The sequence below is a fragment of the Dama dama genome, chromosome X, assembly GCF_033118175.1.
Source record: "Dama dama isolate Ldn47 chromosome X, ASM3311817v1, whole genome shotgun sequence".
NCBI classification, from domain to species: Eukaryota; Metazoa; Chordata; class Mammalia; order Artiodactyla; family Cervidae; genus Dama; species Dama dama.
Genome location: NC_083714.1, coordinates 87,548,768 through 87,573,670, shown reverse-complemented (window position 1 = coordinate 87,573,670; position 24,903 = coordinate 87,548,768). Strand labels below are relative to the sequence as shown.

Sequence of the window (24,903 nt, the reverse complement as noted above, 5' to 3'; positions counted from 1 at the left end):
AGATCTGCTAAATTTAAAAGCTTAGGCAACAAGGTTTCATTAATGACCCTACCATCAACAACTGACAAAGACTGTCACTCCAACCAAAACCTCACTTTGAACATAGAAACAAAGTAATAAAAAATCAAATAGAAAGTAAAATTTAAAAATAGCAAAGGTAGCAGACCTAATTCAATATTATTGAAAAATAGGAAATTTTATTCTGGAAATACAAGGTAGTTTCATTACAAGGAAAGGTATTAAATATAACAAATACAACAAAAAGGGCAAAGAAAAATATTTACTTCCATGTTTATTTCCATGTTTACTTCCAACACTTACTTGACTGAGATCCCTGTTATTATGTCCAGATCACATTTTGAGACATCAATGGGAGGATTAATTCCTCCTAATCCTGAAAGCCATTTAGGGTTTGATATAGCAAATTACCAAAGCCACAGCCCCCTACATTGACTGCTAGGAGAGTGATTACATCCCAACTAACCTGTGTATCAGATTCACTTCTGGGCCTACGTAGGGTAGAAGACATTCTGAAGAAGGCAAACACTGGAAATGATAATGTAAGAGTAAGAAGAAATAACAAACATAAAGACAGTCATGTCTAAGTCATGCAAAGAAAGACCTGTGGCAAGGAAAAGGATCCTTTAAGGGATGATAATATTAACAACATGGTCCATGAAGATTCTATTACTCTACCAAGAACTCAAGCTAATATCTAGATGACTATTAAGTCATGCACATAATGCACAGATCATGAGACACTTTCCAGTGCTAACTTAAGTATAGCTGTATTACTGTTATTATAAGTATTTTGAATAAAAATCACCTTGAATGTTTGCTTTATCACCTCAAGTCTTCCTGTCTTAAAGACTTCATGTATATATACTGTAGAGCAAGGATGGCATGCTATGGTCCATGGGCTGAATCTGGGCTGCTACCTGTTTTTGTTAATGAAGTTATATTGGAACACAATCCTGCACACTTGTTTCCATATTGTCTATGACTGTTTTCATGCTAGATAGTGTGACTCCCAGCTCTGCCACTGGCTGGCTGTTTTACATGGGTGGCAACACCTCTCCAATCCTCAGTTTTATTATCTATAAAGTAGGAAAAAGATCCTACTTTCCAGAGTTAATTTAAAATTAGATAACAAATATGTGTAAAGCACTTGCCTAGAACATAAAAGGTGCCTATAACTGATAAGCACTACTATTAATATTATATGACTTCAGAAATTTCCAAAAGCTATGTGTAGGTGCTAGATGACTAGCCTAAAGAGAAAAGAAAAAGAAAAAACAACAGATCTGCTGTCACAAAAGCAAGAGAAGATGGATAACAAGGCTAGGGAAGTAGTAGGAAAAGAAATGGCATTCAGAGAGGGAAAGACAAATTTATACAACCCATTTGGGCCCATATAGAGAAAGTAACAGGACTTTTTAAATTGCATGCTAACATTCATATCCTTATACGTAAAAAATGTCATTTCAAAATACGTTGTGGTAAAAGACACAGACCTCAGGGACTCTCTTTGTATCAATGAGTATTTCCAACTTCTCTGTAGGGAAAAGACCACTTTTTTATCATTCAGGTTACCTGTGCAGGCTAATCTACCTAATTATGCCAACAGAATTATCCAAACACACCAGAGAAAAACCAAGAACATGATGTTATGAAGGCACCATCTCAAGACCATCCCTGAGAAAAGGTGACTTTTATTGCTTCCATGAAAAATGGCAGATACCAAGAAATGATCTGACCTTTGGGTATTAACTTTGGATAGAGGAGCTTAAGATAGGGGTGGCTTCTGCAGAGATCTCCCAAGAATGGCCATTTTATAGATGCTGCCTCATTTAATTATGAACCATTTCAGTACTCCTTGAAGCCTATTGGGGGTCAATCCCTGAGGAGCCAAAAATGAATGCTAGTCCAGTTTAAATGAATTACACTAAAGATGCTGCTACCTCTGAAATTACTAATCCAAAGTGCTATATTCTTGTCTACTGCTTAAATAATAAACTTCTGCTAATGAGCTGGCTTTTGACAAGATGTATACAGCTCCATAGGCTGATAAAGAAAAACTCTCAGTAAGACTGGTTTGAAAGAATAGACTCTCACCAAAGGGACTGAAATCAGTGCATGCTGACATTATTTATGACATGCAGCTCATGCCACCTAGTTTACTTAGGAACCATTTCAATTCTTCTGATCCTCTGCAGGGGTGATCTCAGACTGGGTAAACATATAACCTACCCCAACTTTTTTGAGAAGGATATATTGTAGAATAAACCGCAGGCTTTAAAATTACTGGCCCCTAGAAATGACATTCCTACAAGCCTCCCTGATAGGAGTCAAGACAACGTCAGTCTTTCCTCCTTCACTTACCTTAATCACTGTGAACCTTAACCACTGAGAAGACCCACTCTTCTGCTGCACAGGCACTCACATGGAAAATCTGGTAGACTCTCTAAAACACTTTTCGAAGATATTCTCCACAGTTCAGCCTAGTGAGGGGTTACAAAAAGGAAAAGATTGCCTTCATCATCTGTGACCCTCCTATACTGTTTGGTCAGCCTCCATTGCACTGAGAGAGGGTGGAAGGTACTAAACAGGAGAATGGGAAGGGGGGAGAAAAACACAGTATTATTTAGTCCAACTCAACAATTTTTAATGCCATTTTTACACCAACTTGTTACAAAAACTTCTGATTTACACCAACATTTTTACAAAAACTTCTGATTTAACATTTATGATACACTATTTATTGGTTATTCTTTTGTCTACTCTCACAGGAATGAAAGTCACATGATGGCAGGACTTTGTTAATATCTAGAACAGTCTCCAGCACTCAGTGAGCACCTAATAAATATATGTTGAAGGAAGGGGGGAAGTGCCACATCAGAACCATCTCTTTTCTACCAACTGGGGAACCCCACCAAACCACCAGCAACTTACCAAGATTTCCCAACCACCTCACAAGGACATCCAGGGCAACGATGCTTCATTCTGATTTGCTTGTAAACCCACTGGGCATGATGCCTCAGGATAAGTGACAAGTAGGTCTTACTTGTTACTTGTTGCTCTTGACCAGTGACAAAGTTCCTAGCTGCCCAAGAATCTGCATTTTTAACAAGTATCCCAGGTGATTTTATAAATAATAAAAAATTTACATCATGGATATTTACTTTATCAGAGGAGCACAATCTCAGAGGCTATTAAAAAAACCGTTTACAGTGTGAAATAAAAATGTTTGTCTCACATGGCCTCCATGGACTTAGATGGAATCTAGAGAAAGCACTAGGTGGAAGACACAGTACTGGGCAACGATTCAAATCTATTTTCTACACCAACTAGCTATGATCTTGTAAGAGATCATCTGCAAAAATGCAAGAATGGGAAAAGGAGAGGTTAGGCTCAGTAGTCTCTAGTATAGTCTGAATATTTTAAGACCTTTTTCCATGTCATAATGGGAAAATATGAAGTAACTGCCTAGGCCTAGTAAGACTACCTTTCCTGGCCCTTCCCACTAACTGGGCAAGCCCACCAGAGCCACTGACCACTTACTAAGACTTCACAATGGTTTGATAACCATGTGCAGGATGCTGACTTGAGCCTCTTCCAATTCTCTAGTAACCTCACTGGCCAGGCAGGGCTCAATATACCTCTTCACCTGTGGCATGGTTTCTGATCAAGTTTGGTGTCACCTGTAGGATAGGGAGAAGGAAGAAGAAACAAAGGTAAGAACAGTCAAAGTATGATATCTAGCTTTAATTTTACTTTTACTACCTTAGACAAGTCATCTAGTCCACACCATGGACCTCAGAATTCACTCTTGTCAAGCACTATTATTAGCATTACAATTATCTTCTTTATCTGGCAAAGACTCTTACAACACCCACAATTATTATTCAATAAGGATCCTTGCCTCTATTTTAAATGAGACATCTTGGGTACAGAGGCACCAAGTAAATACACCAAAGTGTTAGAACTCAGATCTGAACTAATGCTGATCCTCCTAGCTGCCTACCCTCTTTAGAGCTCAATCAATATCCTGTCTTTGACTGGAGGTAAACTTGGTACCTTAGGGGCCCTTCTGCCTGGCAATTATGACTCTTTATTCCATATTCCTGACTAAAAGTGAACTAAACCTCCATCTAATCATCATATGGCACTTGGTTCACACTGATGAGGAAAGGTAACAAAACCCTGGTCTCTGGACCAAGGCCTGTCATTTACAATCTCAACTCCCACCAGGACTCACCTTACCCGTACATGAAAAGCAATAGAAATATCTTTTCCCTTATCAACTGTGTGCATTACCAAAAGGATCACAAGGAGCTAGGTAGGCCCGTGGCTAGTCCTCTACCTCCAAGACCCAACCACGAGGAGGAATGGGGCTCTGAGACCTGAGGCCCACACAGGATAAGCCAAAGTCCCCGAAGGGTTCTTTCTAAGGAAGCAGCCTACTGCCTCTAAGTTTCCCAGTCCCTAGCTCCTTTACATGAAAAGCAACCCAGAAATCTAGAAATTCAGTGATGACCCAAAGCCCAGGGTATTAATTATCATTAGATGCTGGCAACACCAACTACTATAACTAGACTTCCTCTCACTGCAGGGAGGCACAGTCAACCTTCAAGTCCCAGAAGACCCAAGGAGCAGTTTCTCAGGGCTTATTTTTCAGTTTCACCTACAGTTAAACAGAATACAGTGTCCTATAATTTACTAGTGGTAATGAAGCCCAAGAGAAAGCTCTCCCACCATAAGTTAGGAAGATTCATACTGGATAGTGTAAGTGTTGGGGGGTGAGGGTGAGGCAGCTTTGATGGGTTTGAGCCTTCTCTTTATTGGATAAAGTAAAGCAGCCATTGCTGCACACCCATAAGCAGCTGTTCCCATCAGCAATTTTTCAGCTTATTAAGTCCAAAGGGGCAGGGGTGGGAAAGGAATGTGTATAGGTCCTAATTGGGAAATACACAGTAAGTACAAAGCCTGACTCATGAAATGCCTGCACTAAGGAACCAAGAAGAGCTAGTAGTTAGTGCCTTTCTCTAAAGATAGAGGTCTTATTTCCACCATACCCTACTCTCACCTGGCCCAGTTCTTTTCCAAACTAAACTGCTCCAGTTCCCAGCTCCCTCACCAACCCATTTATTCCACTTCTGTTCAGGTCAGCAAATTTCAAAATGGAAACCATTTCAATGTCTGTCTTAACTTTGATAGTCATAAACACAAAGTGAGAAAAAAAATTCCAGAAATACATTAAGAATAGAAAGCAAAAGTCATAGAATCCCAGAAAGTTTAACACATGGGATATATTCTTCTTATAACTTTTATGTACATGTACAAACATGAATTTTTTCTTTTTATTGGAAGATAATTGCTTTAAAATACTGTGTTGGTTTCTGCCATACATCAACATGAATCAGCCACAGATATACATATGTCCCTTTCCTCCTGAATCCCCCTCCCATCTCCTTCCCCATCCCATCCCTCTAGATTGTCACAGAGCACTGGGTTGAGCTCCCTGTGTCACACAGCATAATCCCACTTGCTATCTATTTTACATATGGTAATGTTTGTGTTTCAATGCTACTCTCTCCATTCGTCCCACCCACTCCTTCACCCACTGTGTTCACAAGTCTTTTTTCCATGTCTGTGTCTACATTGCAGCCCTGTGAACAGGTTCATCAGTACCATCTTTCTAGATTCCATATGCATGCATTTTATTTAATAAACTAGATGAAATCACAGCCTTTCTTTCAATTAGTATACTGGGTACATCTTTCCAAGTCAAAAATTCATCTACAAGGCTATTTTTAATGCCTATGTTGTATTATTACATGAATACACCAAAAAATTTATTCAAAGTCTTATTAAAGAACAGGTAAATTTTTTCCATTTTTTATTGCTATGAACATTCCCATACCTAAATCTTTTAAAATATCCTTAAAATATTTTTGAAGAATATTTAAAATTTATTTAGAATATTTAGGGTATAGCTCTAGAAATGAAACTCCTGGGTCAAAGGATATGCAACATTTATTGCGTCCACTAATATATATTGCCAAATTGCTCCTACAAAGGATTACATGGAAACTGGATCTATCCCACCAACACTAGTGTAACATTTTAAAATCTTTGCCCATGTGATAGATGTTAAAGGTAATATTGCATTTTTTATGAATACAGATATTTTTTTACTTAAGAGAATTACAAAGATGAGCAAGATATAGCCTCTGCCTTTGAACTTAAATGAAAGGAGACAGACATAAACAGGTAATATTTACTATTATCATATTCATGATAAAAAAGGTTTCAGTTCATGGTGCTTCCTTTGACTCTGCAGCTATTGCCAATAGAGAAGGTCCAAGAGAATATTATTAAACAGCGGCCCCAATTTTAAAAATCCATTTACTAAAATTCCAAGCAGTTGGACTAATGTTATCACATCAGTGACACTTGCTTATCACTTTGTTGTTTCTCCTTCACCAGTTCTTAAAGGAAAGAACCAAGTGGAAGATGCTCAGGGAATGATCTGCTCCCCCTCCCCCCAAGCCAGTGAAGTGAATGAAGTGTAGGGCATTATATTACTGGAAGCATTTACTGATGCTGGATCTGAACTTCCATTTTTCCTTCTCCTATTTCCAGCAAACAATGGTGAGCTGCAGCCATTTTCTTTAGGAAACAAAAGAACAACAGCTTCTCTTCCTGAGACTCTTATTCTCAGGTAGATACATTTATACATAATTAGGCTGCAGTGGTATCCATGCCAACTTGGAAAATAACAGATAAGAATCAAAAGGAATTATTTTTCAGCACCATGAAGGGTCAGATACAGATGAAATCAAAATAGATGGCAACACAAGTACTTTTAAAAACCCACCCAACAAAGATGGAGGGACAGGCAATAAAGCAAATACAGCAAAATGTTAATTGCACCGTCTAGGTGGTGAGTATACAAGTTTTCACTGTCAATTCTTCCAGTTTTTCTGTATGAAAATTTTCATAATAAAATGCTGCAAAAAGTCCAGCAAGCAGCTTGAAAATAATGCTGTAAGGTCTTTCCCTCCATTTACTGCTAGAATGAGACTCTCATTCTCTTCATTTTGCTTTTTTAGATCTAGATTTCTTGCATCAGAGTTGGAGCTCTCCAACTTTTTAATGAAGTGAAATGAATGACAATATACTCAAGCAGGTTACCAACACAACATGTGGTAGGTTAGGGAAGGTTGAGACGAGGGTCCTAAGCTCCTGGAAGTGCAGGCTCATTACCTGTTATGTCTGAATAAGTGATTATTTCAGAAATCCCATTTCTCAGTTAAAAATTAACATTCAGACCCTCTAAACATTTGCCTCAGCCTACTTTTCTGCTTTATCTCATATGAATTCCTTATTTTCCATATTCTCATTGCAAAGAGCTGTGTAGGAAGGAGGAGGGCAAGGGATAAGGAACCAAAGCATGATATGTCCATATGCTTGAAGTTAGGATATAACAAAAGGAATTTTAATTTCTAGGGTTGAAGCTCAAAACTTGATGTGGAAGGACACGGTACAACTGACAGACTGCAGGACTCTGCGGAAAGTCTTATAATCAATCTCCTAGTTTGAAGTGTGTCCTGATTGGCCCATCTGTAAAATAGGAAGAAGACTCGTCATAATAATCAATGAGGTAAATAAGATTCTGAGATGTTAAAAGTATCTCTAGTGAACGGAGAGGGGAATGAAGTCATGACTGTTGAGTAATGATCCAAGATAGGATAGGCAATTTTTTTCTAGGGCTAGGCTTTGAGGGTCACCATGTCTCTGATGTGGCTCCTCAACTCTGCTGCTGTAGGTCAAAGAGGCCACGGACAAAACATCAACAAATGAGCATAGCTGTGTTCCAACAGAACTTTATTTGCACAACCAGGCAGACCATGAGCTGTATTTGTCCACCTCTGATCTAGAATGTGAAGCCTACATAGGAATACCACTTGGAGGAGGACCTGAGGAGGAGTGAAAAGAGGATGAGTCTACATATAGGAACCATTTAGCAAACACCAGACAGTAAGGATCAGGCTCCTGATCTGGTAGCTTTCACCCAGGTTCCACCAAGGAAGAGACTGTCAGCAGCAGCAATAGTAGGAACATCTGTAAATACCAAGGACTGAAATCCAAACACAAAAATAGCATTATCAAAAAAAAAAAAAAAGAAAAAAAGAAAAAAAATAGCATTATCTCATGAGAAATTCTTGAGAAGATATATCCATAACTAGAAAGAAACAGCAAGTTTCTGACTACACACATTTTGAAGAAACAGTTGACAGTTCAGAGCCTGTGGAGATCTCGTTAGCAGGCACACAATAAATGTTTGTTGATGACCCATTCATTTATTCATCCAATAAACATTTACTGAGGCCTACTAATGTGCCAGGCTGGGCTCTGGAGATGAAGACACTGTCCCTGCCCTCAAGGAGCTCACAGTCTAACTGATAACACAGGAAGGGAGACAGGCATATACACAGACAATTACAATACAACCTGATAAGTGCTGTAACACTTATCAGGTTGTATTATAATGGCCGATGTAAAATTCATTTCCAGGGGGCGCTGCTCCAGGCTGCTGCAGGCTGTAACATCAAGAGAGGGGAGGAACAAATTGAAGTAATCAAAGGTTAAGTGCTTTTGGGCTATTTCAAATATGCAGGCTCTCCCTAACTCCTGATCATAAATGAATTTGGGAACTAAACACTGGCATGACATAAAATGGGACTCCCACTCTTTAAGGTAGGCACAGACCTCCAGTAAAGGACCTTCTCAATCACCTCTACAAAACAAGCTTTGCTGCTGTTACTTTGTTTCATTTTGCTTATTATACTCCAACCTTCCCACCATATACATAAGCCTATTCTGCAACTAGCAAAATGCTGAAAAATGGGAATTTACAACTAACTAGATTAATTCCATATAACTAGATAACAAAAAGCAGTAACAGTTCACTTGACACCTCTATATCCAATAATCCCCCTTAACTGAAAAAATAAAAATTAGAATGTGACTAAATATAAAAGAGATAGTATATAGCTCATGGAGTGGGAAAAATAATTTAGAACGGTCTAATTAGTAAATATAATTAAACAGATTCTAAACCATAAATAACAGACAGTTTCAGGAAACCAAAATAAAATACCTTACCACTCTCCAAGATCTTTGAGAATATATAATCTAAATCACTTCTGTATTTGAAATAAGAAAAATGAAAAAGAAGTAACACACTCTTCCCAACACCTTCTCAAACTTCAGTGAGGTAGTAAGAGACTCCTTGAGGAGAGATTACTAGTGTTAACCAGTCATTTGGTTCACATAGTTTTATACAAAGATAGGATGGAATTTTTGAGTGTCACACAGTTCTTAATAAGGCCTAGGTTTTTAATGGCTCTTTTGTCTCTGCACCAGCAAACTGAGCTGATGACATCAATAAACTGTTTCCATTTACACTGAGATCCCTGTCTTGGGACCCAGGGTCTCTGAGGCCACTATTTTCTAAGCTTAACATACCACTTTCCCCTAAAGTCATTACATTGCTCTTATCTTCCCTATTTAATTCTACCAGTTGTCAGCCCACATGCATAATGTCTTCTCAGGTGTTGCAGTTTGTTCCTCTTACCACATTACATCTCCAAAGAGTTCCACGTCATCTACAAATGTGAACACTGCACCTTGTACATACCTTCCCCCAGATCACTCATAATAACATCAGTCCCCCAATGGATGCGGGAAGGGCGGCTAGGCTACCATTTTGTGTCTTATCTACATTGATTGCCATGTCTTATTAGAGGCAAAATGTTGCCATGTCTTCTCCCCACACCCATAACCAGGGAGCATCACTGCTGTGCAGCAATCAGTGCTTTCCTTTCAGATAAAAAGAAATAGCTATCTATTTAAAAAACAGATAAATGTTATCTCAAAATGGCTACCAAGAATTTCACATGTATTCCATGCAGTAGTTGTCTTATTCCTTCATACTCAATGGCAACAAACATATACCAGGTGTGTATGTCTAACAAATGACAAGGGGTAATAGATTCTTTATACAGAGCACATAATATAGAGCTCTTAACAAATATATAGCATTCAGACCCAAGTCAAATAGTTCACAAAAGGAAATAGTAGCTAATAATTAGCATTTGAGAATCCAGCTTCACCAATAATCAGAGAAACGTACCATAAATCAAAGATATCATTCTTATACATGTAAAATTAGCAAAAAAAAAATTTATGTAACTGCTGCTAAGTTGCTTCAGTCGTGTCCGACTCTTTGAGACCCTATGGACTGTAGCCTGCCAGGCTGCTCTGTCCATAGGATTCTCCAGGCTAGAATAATGGAGTGCTTTGCCATTTCCTAATGTAACTAAATGGGTACAAAAATTGACATGTTTTGGAATGCTATTATGGCAGGTCTTTAAAATGTTCAAAGTTTTTGATGAGTAATTCTAATTCTTAACTCTATAATATAAAGAATAACTCAAAAGAGAGAAACAATAAAAACTAAATGAAAAGACATTAATCATTAACTTAAAATACTGAAAATCTTAAGTACTTCCACACAATAAAATACCATGAAACCATTCAATGACAATTACAAAAATATTTAACATGGAAAAATGCACATTATAAACACAAAACATGACATAAAATAGTATAAATATATGATCCCTGTAGAAAAATTCAGAAAGAATGAAAAGAATCAAATACAATTATTAACACTGGTTATCTCTGTGTGGTGAAATTATGGATCTTTTCCCCTCAAAGGAAGCTACAATGAATATTTACCACATTTCTAGACTGACAGAACTATTCAAACTTAATGGAAGAAAAACCAGAAACAGTAGACTGATTTGACCACATGATTTCAAATTTCTACTAACCAAAAATTTAAATACAAAAATTAAAAGGCAAACAATAACCTGGAGTACATATTTATAAATTACAGAAATTTGAGTAATAGCCTTTATTTATAGAACACATTCAAATAGATAATAACAATAATAAAACTAAAACTCCAACTGATAAATCGTTTAAGACATGAACTAACATCACATGAAAGAAAAATCAAGCTACCAAGAAACATATGGAGGAAAAAAGAATCCAAACTTACAACCAAAGAAATGCAAAATTAAAGTAATAGTGTTTTTTAATCCATTAAAATAACGTTTTTGACTACTCGATGCTTGTGTAAATTGGTACAATCTTTTCAGAAAGAAACTTGGCAATACATATTAAGTGTTAAAAATGTTCATATCCTTTGACATAGTAATTTCACTTCAAATTAATCTATCCCAACAAAATAATAAAAGAAACCCATGTATTGTCTGTCTTTTATTATAAGAAAGAAAATTACAATTTTCTTTCCTTTACAATTAACATTGCTATCAAACACCAAAATATTAATAATGGGTAAGGAAAAAATCTCTACTGCAGCAAATGACTGGTTGTCTCAAAGCATCAGACCAGATCTCAAATCTGGCAAAACAAGAAGGGTGTGTCCAGCCTGCCGCAGTCGGCCATTTTAAACCCTCTGCAGAACAAAAAGCATAGAAGACAAGAGTAGGTAAGGATGACCACCCCACTAGGCTCCAGATCAATACTTTACTTCTTGTCTTCTACATATGTAACCTTATACAATGCACTGAGTAAAAATTAGCAAATAGGTCTCCTTTCTTAAATAGCATAGGTTAAGTTACGAATAAAATTTGAAATCGTAACTGGAGGGTCCTTTAAATTGCCCCATCGTTTTGGTGGATAAATATAATGTTTAAGAATACAGAATTCTGAAGCCATACTACCTGGATAAAAATCCAATCTCAGTCACTCAAAAGGATATAAAGCCTTGGATTTACTTTATCTGTATCCCTCAAATTTCTCATGTGTAAAAGATGAATAATGGTACTGCTATTTCATAAGACTGTGGAGAGTACTAAATTAGTTAAGTCATGTGTAAAAGCATGTAGACCCAGTACCTGACACATAGTTTAAGCTCCAAATACGTTTAAGCTTAATTATTATTATAGTTAGGCAAACAGGCCCAGAGAAGGAGAAAGACCAGTATTAGATCACAGTTAGGATTACTGAAAAGGCCTGTTTCAATTTTGAATCCTGTGCCTTTTCTTCTACATATGTAACTGCTACATTACTAGTTATAGCGATTAACAATAGATCTTTACTGACAGCCTTCTGAGAGCCATGACAGTGCTGCTGCCTTTAAAAAAGAAAAAATCGTCCCCCTAGATGAAATCGTGCTCAAAGTTCTACAGAAAAAAAGAATAATTTAGAAGAAAGGGTGCAAAACCCAGGTCACCTATATACTACAGTCACCATTCGCCTAGATCCCAGGTTTAAAGCAAAGTGGAACAAGGACTTGGAAACAGTCCTCACCCCTACAACCTCAAGGGGAGAAAATCAAGGGCTTCTGACCAACTGTAGATTCTCACAGTATTGCAACCACTGAGTTCTGCTACTCTGATGGAATGAGAGAAGGTATCCAGAGCCAAGGACACCGACCCACGATCTCCAAGTCCAACAGAGAGCCCTCCAGAGGCGTACTGCCCGAACGTGGCTTTGTCACAAAGTGCTCGCGTTTTACGCATTTCTTACACACAGCCAGCTGCTGCGACCTTTTGTAAAATCATCATCGCCTCCGCATTTTTAAACCCGCATTATTCATAGGCCAGAGAGGGGCTAAGATTCTGAGTCAGTATCTAGTGGATCTACCGACAGCCTAGGACAGCTCCGACTCAGGCTGATCCCCTCACCTAACTAGAAAGGTCGATCTGCTCCTCTGCAGGCCCTCCTAGACCAAGATGGCCAAGCAAAAAGACAACTTACCTCCCCCCTCGCCATTTTGCAATCTTAATTACGCGTACGCTGCGCGCCTCCTCTCGTCATTTCGCTTGAAATACGCATGCGCGCCTCTCCCCCCCGCGTTAAACCCAACCTTCACAAAGTCGTCTCAAATGCGCATGCGCAGCTTCACTCCCGCGGGTATCAACTACCAACAACTTTTCTTTCTTAAATACGCATTCGATACCCACTCCGCGCCCCAAGCCTTGCGCATGCGTTTCTCCGGCTCTCCCCAGTGGGGCGTTCCCGCCCCCCTGCACATCAGACCACAAATACAGTGGACTCTCCGCGGATACGAAGGACTAACTGTACTAAGCCATTCTATATATGAGACTTGAGCATCCGCGGAATTTAGTCTTCGCGGGGGTCCTGGAACCAATCCCCCACGGTTACCAAAACACGACTGTATACCTGCGTGCTACCGCGCCGTGCATCCTCACACTCTCAAGTATATTTGCGCACCGCGTCTGTCCCCCGACCTCCGTTTTTTATATAAGTGTCTGATGACATCTAGATGTGCTTCTCCCTACAATTGTGACCCAGTGCTCAATAAAGGAGAGCCACTACCAGCCTTCCTTAATAGGGGTAGGTGTGATAAACTAGGGCAGTGGAATACGGGAAAGACGTCAAAGCTTGCAGGTGCTCACAGCAGATGCCAGCTCTAGATAGAATCCGCCCTGACTCCCAGGGAGGGGCTTAGAGTACCCTCGGTTTCCGTAATAAGACCTACCACCCTGAACAAAGGCAAAGAAAGCTCTCATAATCGCCTAGTCCTACAGTCCCGACCTTTAAATACATCTTCTACTGCATGTGAGGAAATCCAAAAAATTTTAATGCAGGGAACATTATGGAAAATGCCGACTCTCAGGTGCCTCAACCTTGATTAAAGGAAAGAAGTCTGTATTACTTTCACGATGGGAACTAAATGGTCAACATCCTTTTGTAGGTATGAGGCCCGTACTTTCCCCCATTTTTTCCTCTCGTGAACGGGGAGAACACATAAATTAAGGATCCCCCTGGCCCGAGTTCCCTCCTCCACCCTCCCATGTTCTTCCCCTGTGTCGTTCCTTTACCTCCTGGCTGAATCGAAGGTCATAGCATAAATTCTTAGCGCCGGCCGTCCCAAAATATGGTGAAGGGAGCGGCGGCACAGAGTTCGCAGCGCAAGAGCAGGCCAAGGTGGCAGTGGACAGCAGGTAGAGGACCAGCCCTGCCTCCAGCCGCAACGCTGATATCAGGAGAGGGCCGCCTCTCCAGGATAGCTGCAGTGTGCTTCAGGCGCATGCGCCGAGCACGCCCTCTTCTCCCCACCCCCGCCCCCACTCAAGCCTAGCTCTCTCCAAGGCAAACTTCTCGGCGGTCTTCACCCTTTCACCCTTACGCAGGTCCGAAACTCGTCCTGCTTCTTCAACATTTTCTCCCCATTGGTCACACCGGCCTCCGCCACCTTTCCCTCAGTCCCTTCCCTCGTCTATCCTTCTCTTGTTCTTAGCCCACCATTTCAATGCCATTCTCCCCCTTGGCTGCCTTTGTTCGGTTATCCTTAGTGGCCTATCCTTGTATTCTTGGCCTTGCCTGATCTGCAGCCCTATTGGTTCTCATACTCCTCCCCTTGTGTGTCTGATGTTGCAAACTGTAAAAAAAAAAAAAAAAAGGGGGCAAAAAATACTGTTTAAAAGATATTATACCATCACAGTCTTCTCCAAAGCAGCTCTCAAACTGCTCCAAAAGAGCTCTCAACTAACTAGTGTTGGGCAAACAATGCTTGGTTGATGAAGAACCAACAGAGGAGACTCAGAGGCAGGGAACCCAAAGACCTTATGCACAGAGCATAAAGGGAAAGGGTGTTCAATTAGTTTGGGCATAAGAAGGAGTATGCAACACCTTTTTCTTTCTCTTCATAACCCTGGTATTGTCTGGACATTAAAAATACTGTTCAGTGTCCTTCAATGTTAAATGCAAGGCTTGTCTTCTGTGAGAAGTTCACATAGTAATTTTGAGAGAAGTGTATTGAATAGACTCTGAAATAGACTCCTCCTTGAATTTGAGAAGCAGAGAATACAAAATAACGTTTTGTTTCCCATTATGATGTTTTACTTTGGTAGCTGGTTCTTCTTGCTTTCTAAGAAAGCCAGTTTGGAAATACGAAAATCTAAGGTCCCCCCCCCCAATTCCATAAATTCTGAGACCTATAAAATGTGTACATCATCATCCTCTCTAATTGTTAAGAATGTTGAGACCAAAGCTTTCCCCTTAAGATCAGGAACAAGATAAGATGTGCACTTTCACATCTTGTGTTCAGCAATGTAATGGTGGTTCTAGCAAATGTAAGAAGTCAAGGCAAACTCAAGAGATGTAGAAAAAGCATTTGACAAAATTCAATATGGCTGAGCCACTAGTCGCATTTACATAGTTATCATTATGTAAATGTTGGATATTGACCAAATCAATATTAGGAGAAAGGTGAAAGTGGGGGAGGGCAAGTGGAGTGCTAGAGCATAAAGTGTACCACAAGATGATGTAGGTAAAAGAGAGCTAAATGTTTAGTCTCTGAAATGGAAAATCATAAATAATGTCTAAAATTGAAACATCAAGAAGTCATAATATAAGCATTATTTATAGTTAAGAACCAAACTATGAGTTAAAATCATTTAATGAATTGAAAGATGAATGGGTCACCACCAGCATTTTTTACAACATGACAGAAAACATCAAAGTGCACTGCAAGAGGACTTCCCTGGCAGTACAGTGGTTAAGACTTCATGCTTCCAATGTAAAGGACTCATGTTAGAACTCTGATCAGGGAACTAAAATCCCGCAGGCTGCACAGTGCAGCCAGAAAGAAAAAAAAGTGCATTGCAGGGAATTGGTAGTCCAGTGGTCAGGACTGCATGCTCTCACTGCGGAGGGCCCAAGTTCCATGCTTGGTTAGATAACAAAGGTTTCACAAGCTGTGTGGCATAGCGACATATATATATGTTGTGTTCAGTCACTAAGTCGTGTCTGACTTTTGCAACCCCATGGGCTATAGCCCGCCAGGCTCCTCTGTCCATGGAATTTCCCAGGCAAGAATACTGGAGTGGGGTGTCGTTTCCTTCTCCAGGGGATCTTCCCAACCCAGGAACTGAACCTGCATCTCCTGCATTAGCTGGCGGATTCTTTACCACTGAGCCACCTGGGAAGCCCTCCATGGGCTTGTATAGCCATAAGCCTATGTATGGCTATTATGGCCAACATAATTTTAAAAGTGCATTGTAGACAGAAAGGGTAATTATTTTTTTCTTAAACTTGAGTTATAGCACACACTCACATACACACATACCCTCTATTGTGATGTAAAATGCATTTCTTCCTTCATTCCTTCATGTCTCAATTAAACCTGTTTGAAAATCTATACTTTAAACTATGGGCATGCATTACTTTAATAAAAATATAAACCTATAAAGGGATTTAAATATGATAATTAATATGGTTTATTTAATGAACATATATAAAATTTTAAAACAGAATTTTTGCCATTTGAAACAATTTATGAAGCACCATTTAATTAAGAATAAAGCTCATTACATTACCCTATATTTGGCATGTGCACATGCTCTTTATCTATAACTTTTTTAATTTTTGAAAACATTTTTCTTTGTGATTGCATTTATGAAACCAGTTGCACATTCCAATCAAGTCATATTGAAATTAAAGCACAGTTGCTACATTCACTATTCTTATGTCTATGTTTTACCAAATACATTTGTACTGGATTCCTGAAAAAAATTCACATGCATAACATAGCTAACTAGTAACTTAAAGAAAAATTTATTGTGGATTTTTTAAATTACACAACCTAAACCTTATTTCAAAAATTGTAAAATTTAGAGAAGGAAAATACAGAGGAAAAAGTCTTATTCAATCATATAGCTCCAAAATAGCTAAGCTTATATTTCAGTGCCTAGCTTTCTATACTTATTTCTATATCTATATAAATGGACATATCCATAAATCCTTATGAGTTTTATATATTATATAAACAACTTAGGAAACAGAGAGGAATGCTGTCCAGTATTCAAATTAAGGTTTTGTAATTTATTTTCCAAGGAATATCATGTTCTTCATACTGAGTGATTCAATCATTGATGTTTTGCACCTTAAATGGTTATGATGATCTTGAAAACTAAGATTCTTGCAATAGGCTAAATTGTGAGTAAATCTTCTTGTGGCATTTTACAGATATTTTCCATTTTATGTATATCATATCTTTATAGACATTTGTATTTCATTTTTAACCCCCCCAAACAAATTACTCTAATTTGTCATAATTTGTTTCTGGATTAGATACATCTCACACATATTTTTCCTACGTCTGTGCTGCTGCTGCTGCTAAGTCGCTTCAGTCGTGTCCGACTCTGTGCGACCCCCATAGACGGCAGCTCACCAGGCTTCCCCGTCCCCGGGATTCTCCAGGCAAGGACACTAGAGTGGGTTGCCATTTCCTTCTCCAATGCGTGAAAGTGAAGTCGTTCAGTCGTGTCAGACTCTTAGCGACCCCATGAACTGCAGCCCACCAGGCTCCTCCGTCCATGGGATTTTCCAGGCAAGAGTACTGGAGTGGGTTGCCATTTCCTTCTCCATCCTATGTCTATAGCACATGTATAAAAACTGGTCATCTACTAGACCACAAAGCAGACCTAAGACTTAATTATATGAAATCCTACAGGGCACATTTTCTGAACAAGAAGGGATTCAAACTCAAACTTCAAGACCCAAGAAACGTTTATTTAATTGAAAAGTAAACAAAAGCTAAAACCACCACTCAGCCGTGCTTTGGGCTTCAACGACAGGAGGAAAGTCAGGTGGGAGGGGCTGCTGGAAAGCTTATGACACAAGAATGGGACTGTGCGCAAGCCTGTGTGACGTCGCTGAGGCCCCTAGAGAAAAACTGCCAGTTCTGTCTAAGGCGCCATAAGGGGAGTTGTGTTGGGGCCTCTGGGGCAGCAGTGAACCCGCTCACTTGCAGATCCCACCACAGCCATGAGCAGTAAGGAGTGCTTTAAGTGTGGACGCATTGGCCACTGGGCCCGGGGATGCTCTAAAGGAGGAGGAGCTCGGGTGCGTGGAGCTAGAGGCCGTGGCCGTGGAACTCAGCGCAGTTCAACCACGCTACCTGTCATCTGTTACTGCTGTGGTGAGTCTGGTCATCATGCTAAGGACTGTGACCTTCTCGATGACCTCTGCTATAACTGTGGGGAAAGTGGCCACATTGCCAAAGACTGTGCCGAGCCTAAGCGAGAGAGAGGGCATTGCTGTTACACCTGTGGCAGACCAGGCCATCTGGCTCGTGATTGTGACCGTCAGGAAGAGCAGAAGTGCTACTCTTGCGGCGAAAGTGGCCACATTCAAAAAGACTGCACCCAAGTCAAGTGCTATCGTTGTGGCGAGATTGGTCATGTGGCCATCAACTGTAGAAAGACGAGTGAGGTCAACTGCTTCCGCTGTGGTGAATCCGGACATCTAGCCCGGGAATGCCCAATTGAGGCTACCGTTTAATTTTTCGCTTTGTTCCCCCCACCTCCTTTTGTTGACTGATAATTGTATTATTGTCTCTGAAACCTCTTCTCTGACCAAAGATTGATAGATTGAGGCTACTTCCGGGTCAGTTAATTTTAATTACCATGTTAAAAGAGGAAAGGGCTGGTTAAAAAAAAAAAATCTCAAAAAAGTTACTTACTTGTAGATGTCTTATAATTAATGTGTGTCTGCATCACTGATGACTCGGATCATTGAACATCCTGAGTGTTAGGCAACTTCTAGATTCTTTGAATGCATTTTGATTTAACATTTAATTAAGAGCCACTGTGTGCCAGCCACTGTTTGAGGAATTGAATACATATCAGTGAATAAATCAGACGAAGTTTGGAAACACAGGCCTAGAATCTATTAACAAGTAAAATGGTGTGTCAGATGAAGATAAATTGCCATAGAGAAAAAAAAAAAAAAAAAAAAACACCAGGTAAAAGGATAGAGAATGTGTGTAGGGGGACATATATTTCTGTCTTAGATACACAGGGCACCCTAAGGAGGTAACATTTCCTCAAAGACTCATTGCAAAAATAAAGCTGATCCTAGAAATGTCTATGACCTTGCCAAGTAGCTTTAACTTTAGTTATGTATTGATTGCTTTGATTTATTTGAATTCATTAGCTTTTAAATGACACTGAAATACATCTCTATCTGGTCTTACATAAGTGTATAGTTTAATGAAAATAACCCAGAAAAATATGTATAATGTGTATAAGTAGCTTTGAGAGAGAACAGTGAGAAAACAACCAAACAAAGAAAACCATAGCAGCAAATTGTGAACATAAAGATATTGGTGATTGTTTAGACATACATATTTTTAAAAATCTAAGAAAACAGGTGTAAACATTAAGATTCAACATAGATTGGGGCTTTGGTAATTTCAAAAACATGCATTTTTGCAGGTATGAAAATTATGTTTAGGAATTTCTGAAAAATACATTTTCCCAGATATGAATATGTTCAATTTCATATACTATGATCCATTTTTTAAAAATCAGATCTGAAAAACTGAAGTTCTATAAAATAGAAAAGGCAATTTTAGATTTTAAATAAAACCTGGGATGAGGGGTGGTAATTGTTGGTGTCAAGAGAAAATTGAAATTGTGGTGAAAAATGACTTACAAAATAACAATGATGACAATACTACATATCAAACAGAATGTGATAGAATTTATAGCAGAAAAGGTGGTGTAGAGGGTACAGTTCATGATCCATAAACTCAAATGGTCAAATGTATCTGGTTTTATAACTGAAGACACATTCTTTTTTGAACGTCCTTACGACTTGGTGTGTAAACTTTCATCCCCATCTGAAAGACTCTTTCAATTCAGCTGAGTTTGACCTTTTGTGACCCTCTTGCATTCCTAGAAACTGATTCTGTCGCTCCCTGTGCTGTCTCAACAAGATAAACTCAATCACACTACTAGCCTCTCAGTGGAGCAACTGGGGCTGTCTCAGTCCAGTCTGCCAAAACACAGCTGAAAACTCCTATATCACACTGAGCCAAACAAATTCTTGAGTTTCATCGTGGTGCTGAGCTCTATTTAGGGAAGGAACATAGGAATCTGCTTTTGAATTCTGCACCCCCTTCCCCCACAACCATCTGGTGTTTCATTTCCCATGTCCTCAGATTCTTGGCCCAGAGGTGGAGGAGGAAAAGAGGCAATGTCCCTTTATTAAGGACACACACATCAATGACGGCCTCTTTAAATTCCCTTTAGGCATCTTTTCTAATCTCAGAGGAAGGAAGCCTTATTTTGACTCACCAGTACCCTGTGCCAGAAGTTACAAAATGGTAGCCCTCTTACTGAATCAGGTCCACAATATGTTTGACCTGCACGTTATCAACAGTAGATGCCAATCTCTAAAAATTGGAACAGTTCCCATGGAAATTCTTTTACTTCTTTTTGGAACAAAACCAAAGATCAGGAAGCAATAGGCACCCATTTCTGTGTGGAAACTTTTAGCTGGAGGTAAGCAGCACTCTCTTCCCCTAGCCAAGTCACAAGTTCCCTCTTTAACTTCAGAGAAAATGAGGAAGGAATTTAAGCATTTTACTACAAAAAAAATCAGCTAAACATAAAGACAGTAATGCAGGGAAATGAGGGACAAAGCTATAAAGCATACAGAAAACAAATATCAAAATGACAGAAGTCCTTTTTTTAAATCAGTGATTACTTAAATATGTCAATCAGTAGACTCTCCAATGAAAAGACCGGTATTGAAAGAATGGATAAAAACACATGATCCAACTACATATGGTCTAGAAGAGACTCATTTTAGATCCATAGACACAAATACATTGAAAGTGAAAGGATGGGGGGGAAATCCACACAAATCGTAACCAAGAGAGCAGAAATGGCTAGACTAATATCAGCCAAAATAGGCTTTAAACCAAAAAAGTTTACAAACAAAGACATTATGTATTAATAAAAGGCTTGCCACCAGGGCTTCCCTGGTAGCTCAGAAGGTAAAGAATCTGCCTGCAATGCAGGAGACCTGGGTTTGAGCCCTGGGTCAGGAAGATTCCCTTGGAGAACAGAATGGCAACTCACTCCAATATTCTGGAGAATGGAGAATCCCATTGACAGAGGAGCCTGGTGGACCACAGTCCGTGGGATCATAAAGAGTCGAACACGACTGAGTGACTCACACACACAACGTTAATAAAAGGTTCAATACAGTTATATCCTATTGGCCAGAACATGGAAGGTTGAGAACCCCATACATTACCACTGGAGGCAGAAAATTCATATAACATTTCTGGGAGTCAATTTGGCATTATAGGTCAAAAATCTTTAAAAAGTCTTTATCCTTTGAAATAAAAATTACACTTCTAGAAATTTAAGAGAATGATCATAGATGTATACTCAAAACATATATTAAAAATAGTGTTCACCTCAACATTATTTATTGAACTGATACACAAGAAACATTTATCTTTAAAAGGTATGGAACCTAAAATGTGACACATTGACACATGTATAAGATAAAATACATTGCTGCTACTAAAAATCATGTTATAGCAGAATGTTTGTTGACACAGAGAAATGATCAAGCTATCAAATAAATAGCACATACACTGTAACATAGATATTTTTCCTGTTATGAAAGCTCTGATTGATTGTACTTTCTAAACCAAGAATAAATGCCAAAAATAAATAAATTTAAAAATTTAAACTCCCTAGGTATTTTAAAATTTATAAATCACTTACTAAATAAGTGTAGGTTCAAAAAGGTAATCACAATGAAAATGGCCAGCAATTTAGAAGATGGAAACAAAGCTTATGGACGCCAGCCAAAAATAGTATATCAAAGAAAATATTTTATTACATTATAATTCAGAAAGATTTTCTTTAAAAAACAGATAAAACTGCAGAAATTAGAGAAACGAAAAAAGATTAAAACCAAAAAAATGTAAAAACAAATGATTTAGAACTAATAAAGAATCAGCTTATTTGAACAAAATTAATAAATTTAAAATAGAAAAACCTACAGAGTTCAAAAGTCTGTTCTGTATTTCTGTGTCTCTTTTTCTGTTTTGCATATAGGGTTATCGTTACCATCTTTCTAAATTCCATATATATGTGATAGTATGCTGTAATGTTCTTTATCTTTCTGGCTTACTTCACTCTGTATAAGGGGCTCCAGCTTCATCCATCTCATTAGGACTGGTTCAAATGAATTCTTTTTAATGGCTGAGTAATATTCCATGGTGTATATGTGGAGAGGGAGGTGGGAGCGGGGATCAGGATGGGGAATACGTGTAAATCCATGGCTGATTCATATCAATGTATGACAAAACCCACTGAAATGTTGTGAAGTGATTGGCCTCCAACTAATAAAAAAATAAAAAAAAATAAAAAAAAAATAAAATAGAAAAACCTGAAGAAGACACATGTACTTCTTTAAATGGAAGGAATGCATAAATATAGAAATTAGGAAGGTGGAAATGTATCTGGAAAAATGGCCAGAGCCAGAGTGTTGTTCAGTTACTCAGTGATATCTGATCTTTGCAACCCCATGGACTGCAGCATACCAAGCTTCTCTGTCCTTCACTATCTCGCAGAGTCTGCTCAAACTCATGTCCAACCACTGAATGACCTAGTGGTTTTCCCTATCTTCTTCAATTTCAGTCTGAATTAGGCAATAAGGATTTCATGATCTGAGCCACAGTCAGATCCTGGTCCCTTTTTCGCTGACTGTATAGAGCTTCTCCATCTTTGGCTGCAAAGAATATAATCAATCTGATTTCAGTATTGATCATCTGGTGATGTCCACGTGTAGAGTCTTCTCTTGTGTTGTTGGAAGAGGGTGTTTGCTATGACCAATGCATTCTCTTGGCAAAATTCTGTTAGCCTTTGCCCTGCTTCATTTTGTACTCCAAGGCCAAATTTGCCTGTTACTCCAGGTGTCTCTTGACTTCCTACTTTTGCATTCCAGTCCCCTATAATGAAAAGGACATCTTTTTTGGATGTTAGTTCTAGAAGGTCTTTGAAGTCTTCATAGAACCATTCAACTTCAGCTTCTTCAGCATTACTGGTCGGAGCATAGACTTGGATTACTGTGATAATGAATGGTTTGCCTTGGAAACGACAAGAGATCATTCTGTCATTTTTGAGATTGCTTCCAATACTACATTTCAGACTCTTTTGTTGACTATGATGGCTACCTCATTTCTTCTAAGGGACTCTTGCCTGCAGTAGTAGATATAATGGTCATCTGAGTTAAATTCACCCATTCTAGTCCATTTTAGTTTGCTGATTCCTGTAATGTCAATGTTTACTCTTGCCATCTCCTGTTTGACAACTTCCAGTTTGCCCTGATTCATGGACCTAACATTCCAGGTTCCTATGCAATATTGCTCTTTACAGCATTGGACTTTACTTCCATCACAAATCACACTCACAACTGGGTGTTGTTTTTGCTTTGTCTCTGTCTCTTCATTCATTCTGGAGTTATTTCGCCACTGATCTCCAATAGCATATTGGACATCTACTGAACCAGGGAATTCCTCTTTCAGTGTCCTATCTATTTGCCTTTTCATACTGTTCATGGGGTTCTCAAGGCAAGAATACTGAAGTGGTTTGCCATTCCCTTCTCCAGTGGACCACATTTTGTCAGAACTCTACACCATGACCTCTCCATCTTGCGTGGCCCTACACAGCATGGCGCATAGTTTCATTGAGTTAGATAAGGCTGTGGTCCATGTGATCAGATTGGTTAGTTTTCTATTATTGTGGTTTTCATTCTGTTGGCCTTTTGATGGATAAGGATAAGAGGCTTATGAAAGCTTCCTGGTGGGAGAGATTGAGGGGGAAACTGGGTCTTGTTCTGAGGGGTGAGGCCATGCTCAGTTCAGTTCAGTTCAGTTCAGTCATTCAGTCCTGTCTGACTCTTTGAGACCCCATGGACTGCAGCATGCTAGGCCTCCCTGTCCATCACCAACTCTCAGAGTTTACTCAAACTCATGCCCATTGAGTTCGTCATGCCATCTAACCATCTCATCCTCTGTTGTTCCCTTCTTCTCTTGCCTTCAATCTTCATCAGGGTCTTTTCAAATGAGTCAGTTCTTCACTTCAGGTGGCCAAAGTATTGGAGTTTCGGCTTCAACATCAGTCTTTCCAACGAACATTCAGGATTGATTTCCTTTAGGATGGGCTGGTTGGATCTCCTTGCTGCCCAAAGGACTCTCAAGAGTCTTCTCCAACACCACAGTTCAAAAGCATCAGTTCTTCGTCAATCAGCTTTCTTTATAGTCCAACTCTCACATCCATACGTGACTGCTGGAAAAAACCATAACCTTGACTAGATGGACCTTTGTTGGCAAAGTAATGGCTCTGCTTCTTAATAAGCTGTCTACATTGATCATATCTTTTCTTCCAAGGAGTAAGCGTCTTTTAATTTCGTGGCTGCAATCACAATCTGCAGTGATTTTGGAGCCGAGAAAAATAAAGTCTGTCACTGTTTCCATTGTTTCCCCATCTGTTTGCAATGAAGTGATGAGGCCATATGGATGCCATGATCTTAGTTTTCTGAATGTTGAGCTTTAAGCCAACTTTTTCACTCTCCTCTTTCACTTTCATCAAGAGGTTCTTTAGTTCTTCTTCACTTTCTGCCCTAAGGGAGGTCTCTTCTACATATCTGAGGTTATTAATATTTCTCCTGGCAATCTTGATTCCAGTTTGTGCTTCATCCAGCCCAGCGTTTCTCATGATGTACTCTGCATATAAGTTAAATAAGCAGGGTGACAATATACAGCCTTGATGTACTCCTTTTCCTATTTGGAACCAGTCTGCTCCATGTCCAGTTCTAACTGTTGCTTCCTGACCTGCATACAGGTTTCTCAAGAGTCAGGTAAGGTGGTCTGATATTCCCATCTCTTTCAGAATTTTCTACAGTTTATTGTGATCCACACAGTCAAAGGCTTTGGGATAGTCAATAAAGCAGAAATAG

General features: G+C 39.1%; 1 protein-coding gene and 1 long non-coding RNA gene across 27 annotated transcripts in view; one reads left to right on the top strand and one right to left on the bottom strand.

The window, feature by feature from the left end:
* LOC133051943 (uncharacterized) overlaps positions 1-14,110 on the bottom strand; it is a 77,192-nt gene extending 63,082 nt beyond the window's left edge. For 13 of the 26 annotated variants that reach the window (XR_009691945.1, XR_009691956.1, XR_009691959.1 and 10 more), the window contains exons 1-3: positions 13,950-14,107; positions 2,953-3,701; positions 2,383-2,501 (exon numbers count right to left, since the gene is read on the bottom strand). This is a non-coding gene — a long non-coding RNA (uncharacterized LOC133051943). Of the gene's footprint in view, positions 1-484; positions 547-2,382; positions 2,502-2,952; positions 3,702-12,861; positions 12,959-13,949 lie in introns of those variants that run through there. The other 13 variants (XR_009691948.1, XR_009691962.1, XR_009691963.1 and 10 more) reach the window with 7 other exon arrangements.
* A 3,788-nt stretch (positions 14,111-17,898) lies between these two features.
* ZCCHC13 (zinc finger CCHC-type containing 13) lies at positions 17,899-18,414 on the top strand. Its single transcript, XM_061137608.1, has one exon. The coding sequence runs from the start codon at positions 17,899-17,901 to the stop codon at positions 18,412-18,414; it is 516 nt and encodes a 171-aa protein (XP_060993591.1).
* Positions 18,415-24,903: the final 6,489 nt, after the last annotated feature.

Coding starts and splice junctions, on each gene's coding strand:
- ZCCHC13 (XM_061137608.1), top strand. CDS start 17,899: ATGAGCAGTAAGGAGTGCTTTAAGTGTGGACGCATTGGCCACTGGGCC.